Below are 13,410 nucleotides of genomic sequence, written 5' to 3' on the forward strand. Positions count from 1 at the left end.
ACATTTTAATAATCAGATACCCCTCAAGAAAAGAGGTGTTCAGGGAAACAATATTAAACACCTAATCTGGAGATGCAGCCATTTTGAATACAGATAGTTTAAAACGGCATCTGAGTCTCAGCTAAGTTGGAATGCGAAATCTGTATGGGTATGGTTTGAATGAGTTTGTACTACCTTTGGACACACTGGATTTTCAAGGATTAGAAAAAATAATGGTTCCTTGAGGCTGAAAGCAGCATACATAGTAGGCTCAAATCACATAGTTGTCCCAAGTGGGACTTATGTATATTGGAATTTATACCTAACTGTTATATCCAGACAAGAATGTTTGGAAGAAAACAAAAATAGGCAAATGTGCCTTGTCTGCGTTGTGGAAAGGAAACACTCCCACACCAGGTATATCCACTTTTTGCATAGGGATTTGTTCAAATAGGGTCTTGGGTTTCTCAGATTTTGTACATTGAGTTTGCTTTTACACGAATATTCCTCTACAGTAGGCAAATAATGTGAATGCGCAGGGTGCTGGTGCACATTGCTAAAAAAGTATCATTCCACTTCTTCCCTGCTCCTGTCAACACAATCAGAAAACAAGCCAGAGTTTGTTTTTAGCTGTGGTTTAATGTGATGTACAAACTGGATCAAAGACTTGCATGTATGAATCAGCCTTCACAGAAAAAACAAGCATATTTTCTCAGAGATGGTATATGTTAGACACAGCTAGTTCTAACTCTGCAAGAATCAAAGCACAGCACCTCAACTCATTTAGTCCAATCCCATTACAGAGAATGCAGTTGTTTTATTTGTAGACAAAGTAGTCAATAGCACTAGTCTGGGCAAAATCATAACATAAGAAAATCCCATAGCAAACTCTTCATGGACCACCTTGCCTAGAGGAAAGGGAAGGGGGATGTAGAAAACACATTCAAAGTATGGGTCTAAATGTGTTGAATAGAGTGGTCATGTGTGCTGCTAGGCCTCTATTTGAAGACTTATCTATAAATAAGCATTTGCAAATTTCATGCAAATGTGTGTCCTCTTTTGCAATGATACATTTCCTCCTTTTTGGCAATTTGCATATGGCCATCCTAGTTATTTAAATGCTATTTGTCTTCAAAAGACAGATTCTTTCATCCTTCCTCCCCAAACTGAATGCTTTGAAAGATCAATGACTTATCACTCCATCTGGTGATATTAACAGAAATTTCCCTTTCACATAGGATCTACGTCAGACACAAACAGCAATGCAAAGCATCGAAAGCAGCATTGGTGGGAAGAAGCTACGCATCACCATGTTTGAGTGAAGCAGAACTGCAGAGGTCAAGGACTCTGGTGAAGTGCAATACCACAGATGCATTCAAAAGGGATTTGCTGGATTGTAAAGCCATGCCTACATGCACATCAGGGGAATCTAATCTGAGGCATGTGGATACATTTTCGTTAAGTATTGTGAATGGTAAAGTACAGTCCACATTGATGGTTTTCGAGGCAGAGAGATGAAAAGAATAGAGCAGCCTGAGCCCATGGATAAATAAAAAAGAAACAACAACTTGCAATTAAAGTGTCACCAAGGTGACATTTTTCTTAACCTGACAAGCTCTTGCTGTTAAGAAAATGGTTAAGAGCCTATTTGGCTCTTCATATAAAAGGCAAAAGTTCGGGCTTCTCAGTAACAGTCTCCACTGAGTTCCTTTACTCCAGCTCCTGTACTCATGGCAAAGAAATTCCTTTTGGATGAAAGATATGTATTTCTGTGGACATTAGGATGCAAATAATGACTTGGAGATTGGAAGGGGCCACCATCTATTTCTGCAATTGGTAAAGCAGCAGTGGTAGGTCTGGATTTGGAACCTCGGACAAAAAAAAAAATCCCCACTCAGCTCCAAAGTTTACTGGTCCACCATTGGTGAAAAAATGGTTTACAGCCCATTTTCATGGAGCTTTTGGCAGGCTGATATGTGCACATAGTATGGGCTGGTATGGTTTTGCTGACATTTGTTATATTAACTGTGCTTAGAAAGTTGAGGCAATTTGAATCTCTTTTAGTATTTTAATTTTTGAATGTTTTGAATTTTTCTTGATTTTATTGCTTTATCTTTAAGGTGGTGTTTTGTTTTGTTTTTTACAGCCAAGCAGTGTGTAAGTTTGAGGAAATAAATAAATTAATGGAGGAGCAATCACACATGTCTACTCAGAAGTAAGCCTCATTGAGTTCACTCAGGTAAGTGTATATGCAAGGAGAGATAGCACCTTTCCAGGGCTGCACCCAGTATTGTGGAAGGCTTGACTTTACGAAGCACAAAGGGTCTCGTCTCTTGCTCTGTGCCAATTGGTAAAAATATTGTTACACGGGCAGGCTTTTGCCTGCTAAGTATCCGCTGTGAATGCCATTTTATTTCTGTGGTTTCTGCCTTTATTTTATTTTCAATGCATTTTAATGCCTTGAATTCAATGTGGTGTTTTTAATCCTATTTTATGGCATTATGATTTTAAATTGTTATAAGCTGCCCTGCATAGTTCCAAGGCACTAGCAAATTCAGTGGAGGAGCATTTCCCTGCACTGTCCAGGGCGGGCACACTCCTGAGGGGGGCTGGGCACAGAGGGTGCCCTCCCAGGCGCGGGGTAGCCGTTCGGGTGCACGGAGCGGCGCAAGTGCCCTGCAGCTGGGGGCAGAGCCAGCCGCCAATGGCGGAAATTCTAGCAGGCTTATCAATATATATTCAAATGCAACATGAATACTTCATGATTCCGTAATAGGTTTTGAATTCATTAATTATGCAGTGGAAAGCGTACTTTTAAATCCCAGTTTGGAAAGTAAGCTATTAAAAACACGCTCCTTATCTAAACATTCGGATCCTTAAAGTGACATAGTTAAGATCTCTCAAAAGAAAGAGATACGCACCAGCAAGCTGACCGTGCAGCCAATCTTTTTGCCATCCACTTCACCCATTTTCATGCAGTCCCTGGAGGGGTTAAAAAAATATTGTTTTAAAAAACAGAGCAAATCATGCGCAGAAGAATTAATTATGCATGTTAGATAAAACGATGTATCCCAAATAAATTCTGTTATTAACTGCCTCAAAAACACTATTTGATTCAAGAATATATGTCAGCTAGTACTCTCACTATGAAGCCTAATGCAAGATAAGATCTCTGAGGACCAAAGCATAGTTCAGGGTAAATCAACCTTAAACTGTAAATGCAATATCTGCAAAAATCCCTTGTCCGTTTCTGTCTTGATTATCTGCCCTTCATCTGTTGTATAGATCAGGAGTGGGACACTTTTTTTTTCCTATCAAGGGCCAATGACCCACAGAGAACAAACAATTGCAGGTATGTGGATTAATGTGAGCCAAAGCTCTAGTGTGTTCAGCCCCAGAACCAGCAGGTATTGCTCCAAAATTGTTTTTCAATGCCAGATTTGAGCTCTAAAACACGTGAAGCAATAAAATTCAGAGTGCCTCTGAGAGCCTCCCACTACAACCAGGTGAGATGGTAATCTAAATGTGAAAAGTAAATGAGTTCAGATATTGGCAGAATAGAGTCATTCCCTATCTGAGTCCAATGCCTCTGGCCAGCCTGGAGATTCAGGCTTCGAGCCTGAGCTGCTCCACAATCAGTGTGAGGAGATGACAAAGTGACCCAGGGCAGTGTTTGTAGTCCCAGCACTTCAGGCTGCTCCTCCACAGTCAATGAATAGAGCAAAGGAATTAAAAGGATGGAGTTCTGGCAGAACTGGATGAAACAGGGGAATGCCAATTGGTTGCTGTGGAGCAGAGGTGGGGAACCTCAAGTTTGGGGCATAAATGAAGCTCTCCATGCCTCTCCTGGGATCTTTTCCAAGACACACGCTTCCCTAGCCACAATGCATCTCCACAGGACATGGGTGGTGCTGTGGTCTAAACCACTGAGCCTTTTGGGCTTGCTGACTGGAAGGTTGGTGGTTCGAATCCCTGCAGTGGAGTGAGCTCCCATTGCTCTGTCCCAGCTCCTGCCAACCTAGCAGTTCGAAAGCACACAGTGCAAGTAGATAAACAGGCACCGTTGTGTTGGGAAGGTAAATAGCGTTTCTGTGTGCTCTGGTTTCCGTCGCGGTGTCCCATTGCGCCAGAAACGGTTTAGTCATGCTGGACACATGATCCAGAAAGCTGTCTGTGGACAAACGCCAGCTCCCTTGGCCTGAAAGCAAGATGAGCGCCACAACGCCATAGCCACCTTTGACTGGACTTAACCATCCAAGGGTCCTTTACCTTTAACACAGGCCATAACCCTCAATGACCATGAATCACACTTTTCATGAATGCTTTGGCTGGCTGGAATGTGTCCTGGAACTCTGACCATGTTTCTTGCATTCCAGGGTAAAATACAATGAGGGGTGTTGTTGTTGTTGTTGTTGCAACAATAGAAGAGACAATAGAAGAGTGCACCATCGGGGTCAAACCATTGGAGAGTTTCAGCACCTGCTGTGGTTGTAGAGTCCAATATGGTAGAGAAATGTTTCATTGCAGCCGGGGGAAGACAAAGGCGTCTGGTTTCTCTGTTACAGTTACACTACTGTGTTTCTTCTCTCTGTGCTCCTCGCGGAAGTCATTTCTCCTCTGATCACTGCTGTGGATGCATGAATGACGGTCTCCAGGCACTGTGATTATCTGCAAGGGATTCCCACACTGTGGGGCTAATGTTGCCAGCCTTCATGTCATGTCTGCAGACATCTTTATAACACAGAGTTGGTCTGCCAATGGGTTTGGTGCCTGAAGCCAGCTCCCTGTAAAGCACAACCTTGGGGATCCTGCCATCATACACTCTGCGTACATGACCAAGCCAGTGTAGATGTCGCTGAGACAGAAGTGTAAACATGTTGAGAATGTGGGCTTTGAAGAGCACATCTTTGTTTGAGGCACTGTCCTGCCATGTGATCCCCAAAATCTTGCTGACACTGAACATATGGAAGGCAATGAGGCATTGCTCCTGCCCAGTGTAAGTTCCATAAAGCAGTGTGCTCAACACACAAGCCCGGTAAACCTTCATCTTGGTATTGGTCTTTAGCACGACATTATCTCAGCCATTGCTGTAGCTGCCTTGCCAATCCGCTTGTCTAACCTACTGTACAAAAGTAAATTCGACATTTGTTGCTCCACATATTTTTTTGCCTCTGACTCTGGCCACCACTGGCACATGTCATCCGTAAGGTTGCTGAAACAAGAATTCATCCATTGGGCTAAGAAAGATTCCCCACCCATGGCTTACAACAGGGTTTTCCAAACTTGGGTTTCCAGCTGCTTTTGGACTGCAATTCCCATCATCCCTGAACACTAGTCCTGCTAGCTAAGGATGATGGGAGTTGTAGTCCAAAAACATCTGGATATCCATGTTTGGGAAACCCAGCCCCAGAAGGATACACTGCAGCTTCCATCCTAAATCATCTCTCTTTTTGTCCAAGCTAGTGGGGCTATGATACTAAACAATGGGTCCATGGGCAAGAATTTGTTCTACCCCTGTCAACTGGAAGACCTAAGTGGTAAGAACAGATCCTCTCCTCCTCTGTAAAGCACCATATACATGCACTAGCTTTGTTTGTTTGTTTAATAATAATATAAATCCCACCATATATACCCAAGCATCTTTCTGAATCTACACTGTAAATCTTTAATAACCTGGCTATCTTGTGAAATTGAAAGCAAGGACAACAAATATGGTTCAGATCGTCCTCTTTCAAGGATATGGAGTGAGCTGTTCTGTGGGAGGGAGGGAAGAAGTTTGGAGAAAAGGGGAAACTCAATGTATCTCCTTTTGTGCATTATTTAATGAAAATCAATAAAAAATATTGTTATAAAAATGCAAAACCAAAAGGGGGGGGGGAGGATATGGAGTGAGACTTCCCACAGTCTAGAATTAGAAAGGGGACTGGAATTTCAAGATGATCCTGTGTTTAGGTTCTGGCAATGAAAATTTCATGCATGGCCTCATCTAAAAACACACGCAGCCCAGCCCTAAGCATGTTGGCATGGAAGTAAGTCCCACTGAGCTGAACAATGCTCGCTCACAAGTGAATGTTATAGGTAGGAAGAATGCAGCCAATCTTTCTGTGCTCAGTCCCCGCAGTAGAAAGGAGTTATGGTGCAGGGTAGCGATTTGATTCTTGCCTTTGCCATATACCCTCAAGGGGGCCTTAGGCAAGCCTGATTCCTGCTCACCCCACCCCTCAATCTGCAACAAGGATGTGAGGCACAGGGCCACTGCAAAGATTACAACTATATAAAGAACAAATGCACAGCCAGAGATCTTTTGCATTTCTTTGAGAGCAGGCCTTGCAAAGCAAGGTGAGCTGCAATATGCTATTCACCACTCACCCAATGCCTGGAACTGCTATCGAACTAAACAGACCACCTGCAAGACTGGTACCACCAAAGGAAAAGCTGGACAGATGTGGACTCTTCCTTTCTTTGGATTCAAGTGATCTGTGGCTTACATGAAAAATTTAGACTAGCGCTACCTGCCTCCTACATCTTTCGTCTGCTCTGTCTAGTTGCCATCGTGTTTTCAGGCCACAGATGGCCTCTCTCTATGCCAAATGTGCAGAACCTAAGACAATTCGTCCTCGATTCTTGGCTGTGTCTGTTGCCACAGCTCCTACGGATGTCAAAAGTGAGGAGGGGGTTGCAATCCATCCCGTACAGGATCCATCAGAAGATGCGCAGTAAGACCCAACCTGACACTGGCAATATGCCTGATGTAATACCATCAGACCTAGTGCACAGCTGAGGTGCACATTCGTGCGACATGAGACTGATTTGCACTAGCATAAGAGTCATTCTTAGAGCTGATCTACATATGCAGAACCACAACATTCTACTAATGTTCTGTGATTTATTTATTTTTTTGGGGGAGAACCTTTTACATAGAAACCTATTGTGTCAGGAAGGTGATGAGAACTCTTCTTCCTGGCACATAAGCTTTCGACAGGCAAGGATAATTTTGTGTGGGTGGGGTGGGGTGGGGTGGGGGAGGCAATCAAACATGTGGCTCACCCCCTTGTACCCTACATTGAATTATGAACTCCTGAAAACTTGGTATCTGATGTTGTGTGTGTGCTTTCATATTCTAGCTAATGATAATTTTCTCGAAGGAATGCTGGCACCAGACTTTCAGACCATATTTCTTGCTATAAATCATGCAGCAATTGCTCACCTGTAGTCCAGCAGTCTCTCCATAAGACGGGTTACAGTGGCGATTAATGAAACGCCACTTTCTCTCCATGTTTCGCGTTCAATTTTCTTCAGCAAGCTGGAAGGAATGAACCCAGGGCAAAATATCAGCATTTATTTTTACCGGTCTCCATAACAACCAATTTATACTCAAAGGTACCCAAAAATGCCTTAGCAGTATCTGCTCATTCACAGATTTTATTATTATTATTATTATTTCCTTCAAACTAAGCACAATTGCAAATATTCTCTTACCTGGGATAAGGACCAAAGAGTGGAATTCTACTCCAGGAAGCATTGACAAGGCAAATTGAATTTTTTTTAGGTTAGCCAACTTCAAGACAACACACACAGAGAGAGAAAGCATCCTATTTTCCAAATATATCTAGACATCTCACAACCTTTACACACAGAAGATTCTGGATTTATTGCATGCTCACCCCTTTGTGCTATTCATTAGACCTGTATTTCAACATCAAGAAAAGAAACTGAAGATTTTGTTACCTAGAAGAGAGCATTTCCCATCTCACTGCTTCCCTTTCGATGAGATTTCAAATCTTCTCAATGTAGGATTTTTTCCCCCTCCGTACTTTAGTCGACAGTAGTTCTGCACCCACACAATTTACTGCATTGTAACTGCCACAGGAAAAGCCTTTTCCTGAGGAGAATTTTTTTTCTTTTTTAACCCAAACACTTGCCTTTCGCTTGGTGTTATTTATGCATTTCAATCTCATTCATTTAACTGTTAAATAATTGGTAGCTTCTTGGTGGCAAATCTTAGCCAAATGCACCAGGTCAGTTAGAATTGAAAGGTTCTGAGCCCAGCAGTAATATGAAAATACAGAAATAGAACCACTGACAATAATACCAATGAGCAACGGCTAGCATTTGCTTAGTTTCTAAAAATGAGAGGGGCTGGGGGTTGTTCCGGAAGCCCTTTCCCCAAATCTAGAAGCATGCAAGCCTCAGAAGGGCACATGACATATGCTCACAGAGACTTTGTCCTTCGGGATTGCCTCTCACATTCCAAGGCTGAGCCCTAGAATCCTAGGGCTGCCCAAAGGTGATTCTACAAGCGTTCAAGACCCCATCACAACCATGCCTTTTGCAGAAGTGACTTGGGAGAAGCTGTGAAACGTTTCTATGTTGATAACACAGGTATCCTCCAGGGACGAGTCCCCCTCCCACAAATCATAAACAAGGATTCTGGGTTTTTTAAGGTGTTTTGGGCATTTGTAGATTTATAGACCTCTCCTTCCCTCTCCTGTGTGCGCACTCTCTCTCTCTCTGTGAAAAACTAGTTGCTCCCCCATTCCAGTTCCCTTGCCTTTAACTGAATCCTGAGGTTCTATATAGTTACTGGTATGTATTTTGTAAAAGTGGGGATGTTGGACAAAATGGAGAAGGTGAGACAGTCACTGTCAGAGCTGCCTCCAGGTCCCAGCTCACAGAGGACCAACGCTAGGCTATAGTTATGTACAAAAGTCTTTATTGAGATTCAGTCTCCATTTCAAAGCCGCAGCGTGCAGCTCTACGTCCCGAGCTTAGACCGGCGAAGTCCTGTCTGAGTCTCCTCCCCCTCCACACCAGTTTAAGACTCTTGCTTTGCTCCACCTCTTCCTAAATTCCTTTCTCCTCTGGGCCCTCCTGCCCGCTAGGGTCTCATCCTTCCTCGACTCCTCTGACGCTGACCCTGACGATTCTTGCCCCTCCTTCCGGCGGGCTTTAGGACCTGGTTCCCTATCCGGGCTACCTTCTGTGCCGCTCGCCTGTACCTTTGAACTTGGCGCGCGCGCCCAGCCTGCAACTTTCCTCTTAACCGTTAACTCGCTCTCCGATGGAGGCGTGGTCCACCCTGACTCATCTTCTCTCGCTGGTGGTGCATATGTGGGCTCTGACACCTGGGACTCCTCCCCCCCACTACGCTCTGGTGGGGAAGCTGGTCCTGATTTGCAACTGGTGCTCTGGGAGTCCCCGCTGGCCCCTTGCTTCTGGGGTGTCCCCCTTGGGTCGCCCCTTGCCCTGCCCATCGGCGCCCCCTTCTGTGAATCTTCCGATTCGCTGGAGAGGCTCATGGAATCAATCGGGCTGCTGTCATATTCTCCTACGCTGCCCTCGGATTGCTCCCCCTCGCTTTCCATCTCCTCTCCTCCCTGCGCTCCCGCTGAGTCCCTGACATCCATCCCCCCCTCGAAGCCCCCCCTTCCCCCCTCCCCCTCCTCTGGCGTGGGTTCCGGGTGCTCCAATGCTGTGGGGGTGCATGCCGGATACCGGTCTTCCCCCCTGGCATGCTGCCAGTCCGTGACGGGTACATCGACGTCGCTCTCCTCCGCTTCCATCTCGTTGCCGGCGTGCTCGAAACCAGGATCCTCCCCCAACCCGTCCATGCCCCCTTGTTCCCCCATTTCCTCTGGGTAGTCTGCGTGCCAGGGCCCTCTGAGCAGTCTCCTGCGCCACTCCTCCTCGGGTTGAGTGTCCCACCAATAAGAGCGCTCCGCACCCAAGTCTGAGACCGACCCCTCCAGCGAGGTAGTCTCTGGAACCGTCTCCTCAACCGAGGAGAACCCCTGAAACGTACTGGCTGAGAGTGTGGGGGTGAAAAGATATTCGTCAAAATAATCCTCCGGCATGGGCCTGTGTGGGAAGAGTGCGTGGAACTCGTCTTTGAGGTAGTGCTCCTCCACCGCATAGTACGGCACCCAGCTGTTGGCGCTGGCCGGGGCACCTTCCCTTGCGATGAGATATTCGACTCCCTCTTCCCCCCATCTCGAGTCCAAAATCTCCGTCACCTCGTTGAGTGGCCCCGCCCTCGGCGACCCCCCTGTCATGGGTGCATCTCTAAGCGGACTGGGAGCTGTTCCTGGCTCCTGAAACCTGTGAGGTGCCTTGTAGGGCGTTAGCACCGATCTATGAAAGACCGGGTGCATTCTGGAACCCTCCGGTAGTGTCAAACGGAAAGCCACTGGGTTGATCTGTGCCTCGACTAGGTAAGGACCCAACTGCTTGTGTCCTAGCTTCTTCTTAGCTAAGGACCTGGCCGGCACTGCCTGGGCCGCTAACCAGACCCAGTCCCCTACCCGTATGTCCTCCCCCACTCTTCTGTGTTTGTCTGCTTGCATCTTGTATACGTGTTTTGCTAGGTCTAACTGTCTACGGAGCTGTTCATGGACCTCCTGTAACTCCTCTGCCAATGCCTCTGCTCCCTGTGGCTCCCCCTCCCCCTCTTTCTCTAAGCCCGGGAAGGTCCTGGGATGTCGCCCGTGGTTGGCAAAAAACGGTGTCACCCCCGTGGACACGTGTTGTGTGTTGTTGTAGGCAAACTCGGCCAGGGGCAGATAGTCCACCCAGGTCGAGGGCTGCTGGTTGGCGTAACATCTCAGGTACTGCTGCATGACGGCGTTGACCCTCTCCGCTTGTCCGTTGGTCTGCGGGTGTCTTGCCGACGCTAGGTTGACCTTGACGTTCAGGATCCCCATCAGCTTCCGCCAGAAACTCGAGATGAACTGGCGCCCCCTGTCAGACAGGATAGACCGTGGCAGGCCGTGTACCTTGAACACGTGGTCTATGAACAGCTTGGCTGTCTGTTCCGCTGTGGCCACCTTCGCGCAAGGAATGAAGTGCGCCATCTTGGTGAACATGTCGACTACCACAAGTACTGCTGTTTTGCCCCTCGAGCTGGGCAGGTCAGTGACAAAGTCCAAGGCTACCCTCTCCCACGGTTCGGACGGGGTCTGTAGCGGTTCTAACAGTCCCGCCGGCGGTCTGTGTACTGGCTTGGCCCTTTGGCAGGTGTCGCACCTCGTGACGTATTCCGCGACTTCTCCCCGCATCTTGGGCCACCAAAAGTCTCTGGCTACTAATTCCACCGTCTTTTCCCTGCCGAAATGTCCGGCGCTGGGTGCGTCGTGTAGCTGTTGCAGTACCGTCGCGCGGAGTTCATCTCCCGGTACGTAGATGGCCCCCTTGCGGAGGAGCAGTCCGTCGCGTATCTGGAACTCGTCGTCCTTTGCCGTGCCGCTGCGCACCTCCTCCATCTTGGAGCGCGCGAAGGAATCTGTTCGCAGCTCGCGCCGTATCGCTTCCAGGTCTATTGTGGCAGAAGCGCATGCCCACGCCTTGGGTGCGAAAATGTGTTTGGCCGCTACCGGTGCTGCTTCCTCCAGATACTGCGGCTTCCTGGATAGCGCATCAGCCATGATGTTGTTGTCTCCGGGGATATATTCTATCCTGAAGTCGAAATCCGCAAAGAACTCTGCCCAGCGGATGTGTCTCTGGTTCAGGAACCGCGCCGTGCGCCAGTACTCCAGGTTCTTATGGTCCGTGCGAACTTGCACCGTGTGTTTGGCTCCGATGAGGAAGTGCCGCCACGCCTTGAATGCTGCATGAATGGCCAGCAACTCTCTGTCCCAGATGGTGTAGTTCTGCTCCGACTTGCTGAGCTTCCTGGAGTAGAAAGCACACGGCCTCCAATCCCCTTGCGGGTCTCGCTGCAACAGGACTGCCCCCACGGCTCTGTCGGAGGCATCCGTCTCCACCCTCATGGGCTTGCTGGGGTTCACATGCAGCAGTTGTTCCTCGGAAGCGAAAAGACGCTTGAGTTTCTGAAAGGACTGCTCCGCCTGGTCCGTCCAGATGAACTTCTTCTTCTTGGAGCTGAGGGTGTCCGTGATGGCCGCCGTCTGCATAGCGAAACCCTTGATGAACTTGCGATAAAAGTTAGCAAAGCCGACAAACCTCTGGACCTCCTTCCGATTGCGCGGGCTCTTCCAGCCCAGTACTGATCGTACCTTGGCGCTGTCCATGGCGATTCCCTTGTCGGACAGCTTGTAGCCCAGGAAATCCACCTCCGTCATGTCGAACTGGCATTTCTCCAGCTTGGCGTAAAGCCTGTGCTCCCGTAGTCTTTGCAGGACTTCCTTGACATCTCTCTCGTGAGCCTCCTGCGATTCCGAGAAGATCAGAATGTCGTCCAGGAAGCAGACGCACTTCTTGTATAGGAGCCCCGCTAACACGTGATGCATGAAGGCTTGGAAGCAGTGGGAGCCATTTTGTAAACCGAAAGGCATAACCCTATACTCATAGGTGCCCAAGGGCGTGAACATGGCCGTCTTCCACTCGTCGCCCTCCCGCATGCGTATAAGATTGTACGCCCCTCGTAGATCCAGCTTGGTGAAGATGCGTCCCTTTCTCACCGTCGCGAGCAAGTCGTCGATCTTGGGCATCGGGAAAGCCGTGGGCTTGGTTTTCGAATTTAAAATTCTGAAATCAACTACAAGCCTCTTCTGGGGCGTGTCTTTTTTCTTCACAAAGAAAACAGGACTGCCCCCCACTGCTTTGGATTCTCGGATGAATCCCCGCTTCAAATTGTGATCTATGAACTCCCTGAGCTCTTGCAGTTCGTCTTCAGACATGGAGTACAGTTTTCCGGTCGGCAGCGTTGCCCCCGGCAGGAGGTCAATCTTGCAGTCGTAGGGTCTGTGGGGAGGCAGCTTGTCCGCTTCCTTCTCGCAGAAGACCTCCAAAAACGCCTTGTACTTGTCGGGTACAGCTTGCAGCATGCCCAGTTGTAGCTGTGGGTCATCCTCTTGCCCCTCGTCCTCCTGGTTAGTCATGATGCAATGTTCTGCGCAGTAGGAGGAGCAGAAGGTCAATTTACGCTGGTACCATGCCAATGCCGGGCTGTGCCTGTCCAACCAGCTCATGCCCAACACTATGGGCGTGTCTGACAGTTGGGTGACGTTGAAGCTGATGACTTCGCGGTGATTTCCAAGGCGCATCACCATTGGCGGCGTTTGCTGTACCACCTGTCCCCCCAGCAATTCTCTTCCATCGACTGTCACTACTTTCAGGGGCATCGTGGCAGGCAGGAGTGCTATGCTATGTTGCTTGATGAAATCCACCCCCATAAAGTCTGCATTGCTACCAGAGTCAATGGTAATAGGCACTTCCATGGTGAGCCCATTGGGAAGCTGGAGTGTTGCGGTGAGCTGCACCACTGGTTTGGGCGGGAGGGGGTCTGTGGGCTGTAAGATTCCTGGGGACTGCTTCACTGATTCGTCTGGCTGGGCCCCAGCGGCTCTGCTTCCAGCCAGACTTCGTCGTTTCCCTGCTGCGGTTCCCTCTGCTGAGCTGCTTCTGTTACTTTTGCTGAGGCTGCATTGTGCTTGTGGAGCCTCTGGGGGCACTCTTTTGCCATATGCTGAGCAC

At 48.0% G+C, this 13,410-nt stretch overlaps 1 protein-coding gene across 5 annotated transcripts in view; it reads right to left on the reverse strand.

Annotated features, from left to right (window-relative positions):
• Window positions 1-13,410, reverse strand: part of DOCK4 (dedicator of cytokinesis 4) — a 265,492-nt gene that overhangs the window by 37,892 nt on the left and 214,190 nt on the right. For 3 of the 5 annotated variants that reach the window (XM_079994015.1, XM_079994017.1, XM_079994014.1), the window contains exons 33-35: window positions 7,459-7,485; window positions 7,187-7,282; window positions 2,901-2,961 (exon numbers count right to left, since the gene is read on the reverse strand). In XM_079994015.1, coding sequence (XP_079850141.1) covers window positions 2,901-2,961; window positions 7,187-7,282; window positions 7,459-7,485 — 184 coding nt within the window. The remainder of the gene's footprint in view (window positions 1-2,900; window positions 2,962-7,186; window positions 7,283-7,458; window positions 7,486-13,410) is intronic. The other 2 variants (XM_079994018.1, XM_079994016.1) reach the window with 1 other exon arrangement.

This window comes from Podarcis cretensis (genome assembly GCF_951804945.1).
Source record: "Podarcis cretensis genome assembly, chromosome: 10".
In the NCBI taxonomy this organism is placed as follows: Eukaryota; Metazoa; Chordata; class Lepidosauria; order Squamata; family Lacertidae; genus Podarcis; species Podarcis cretensis.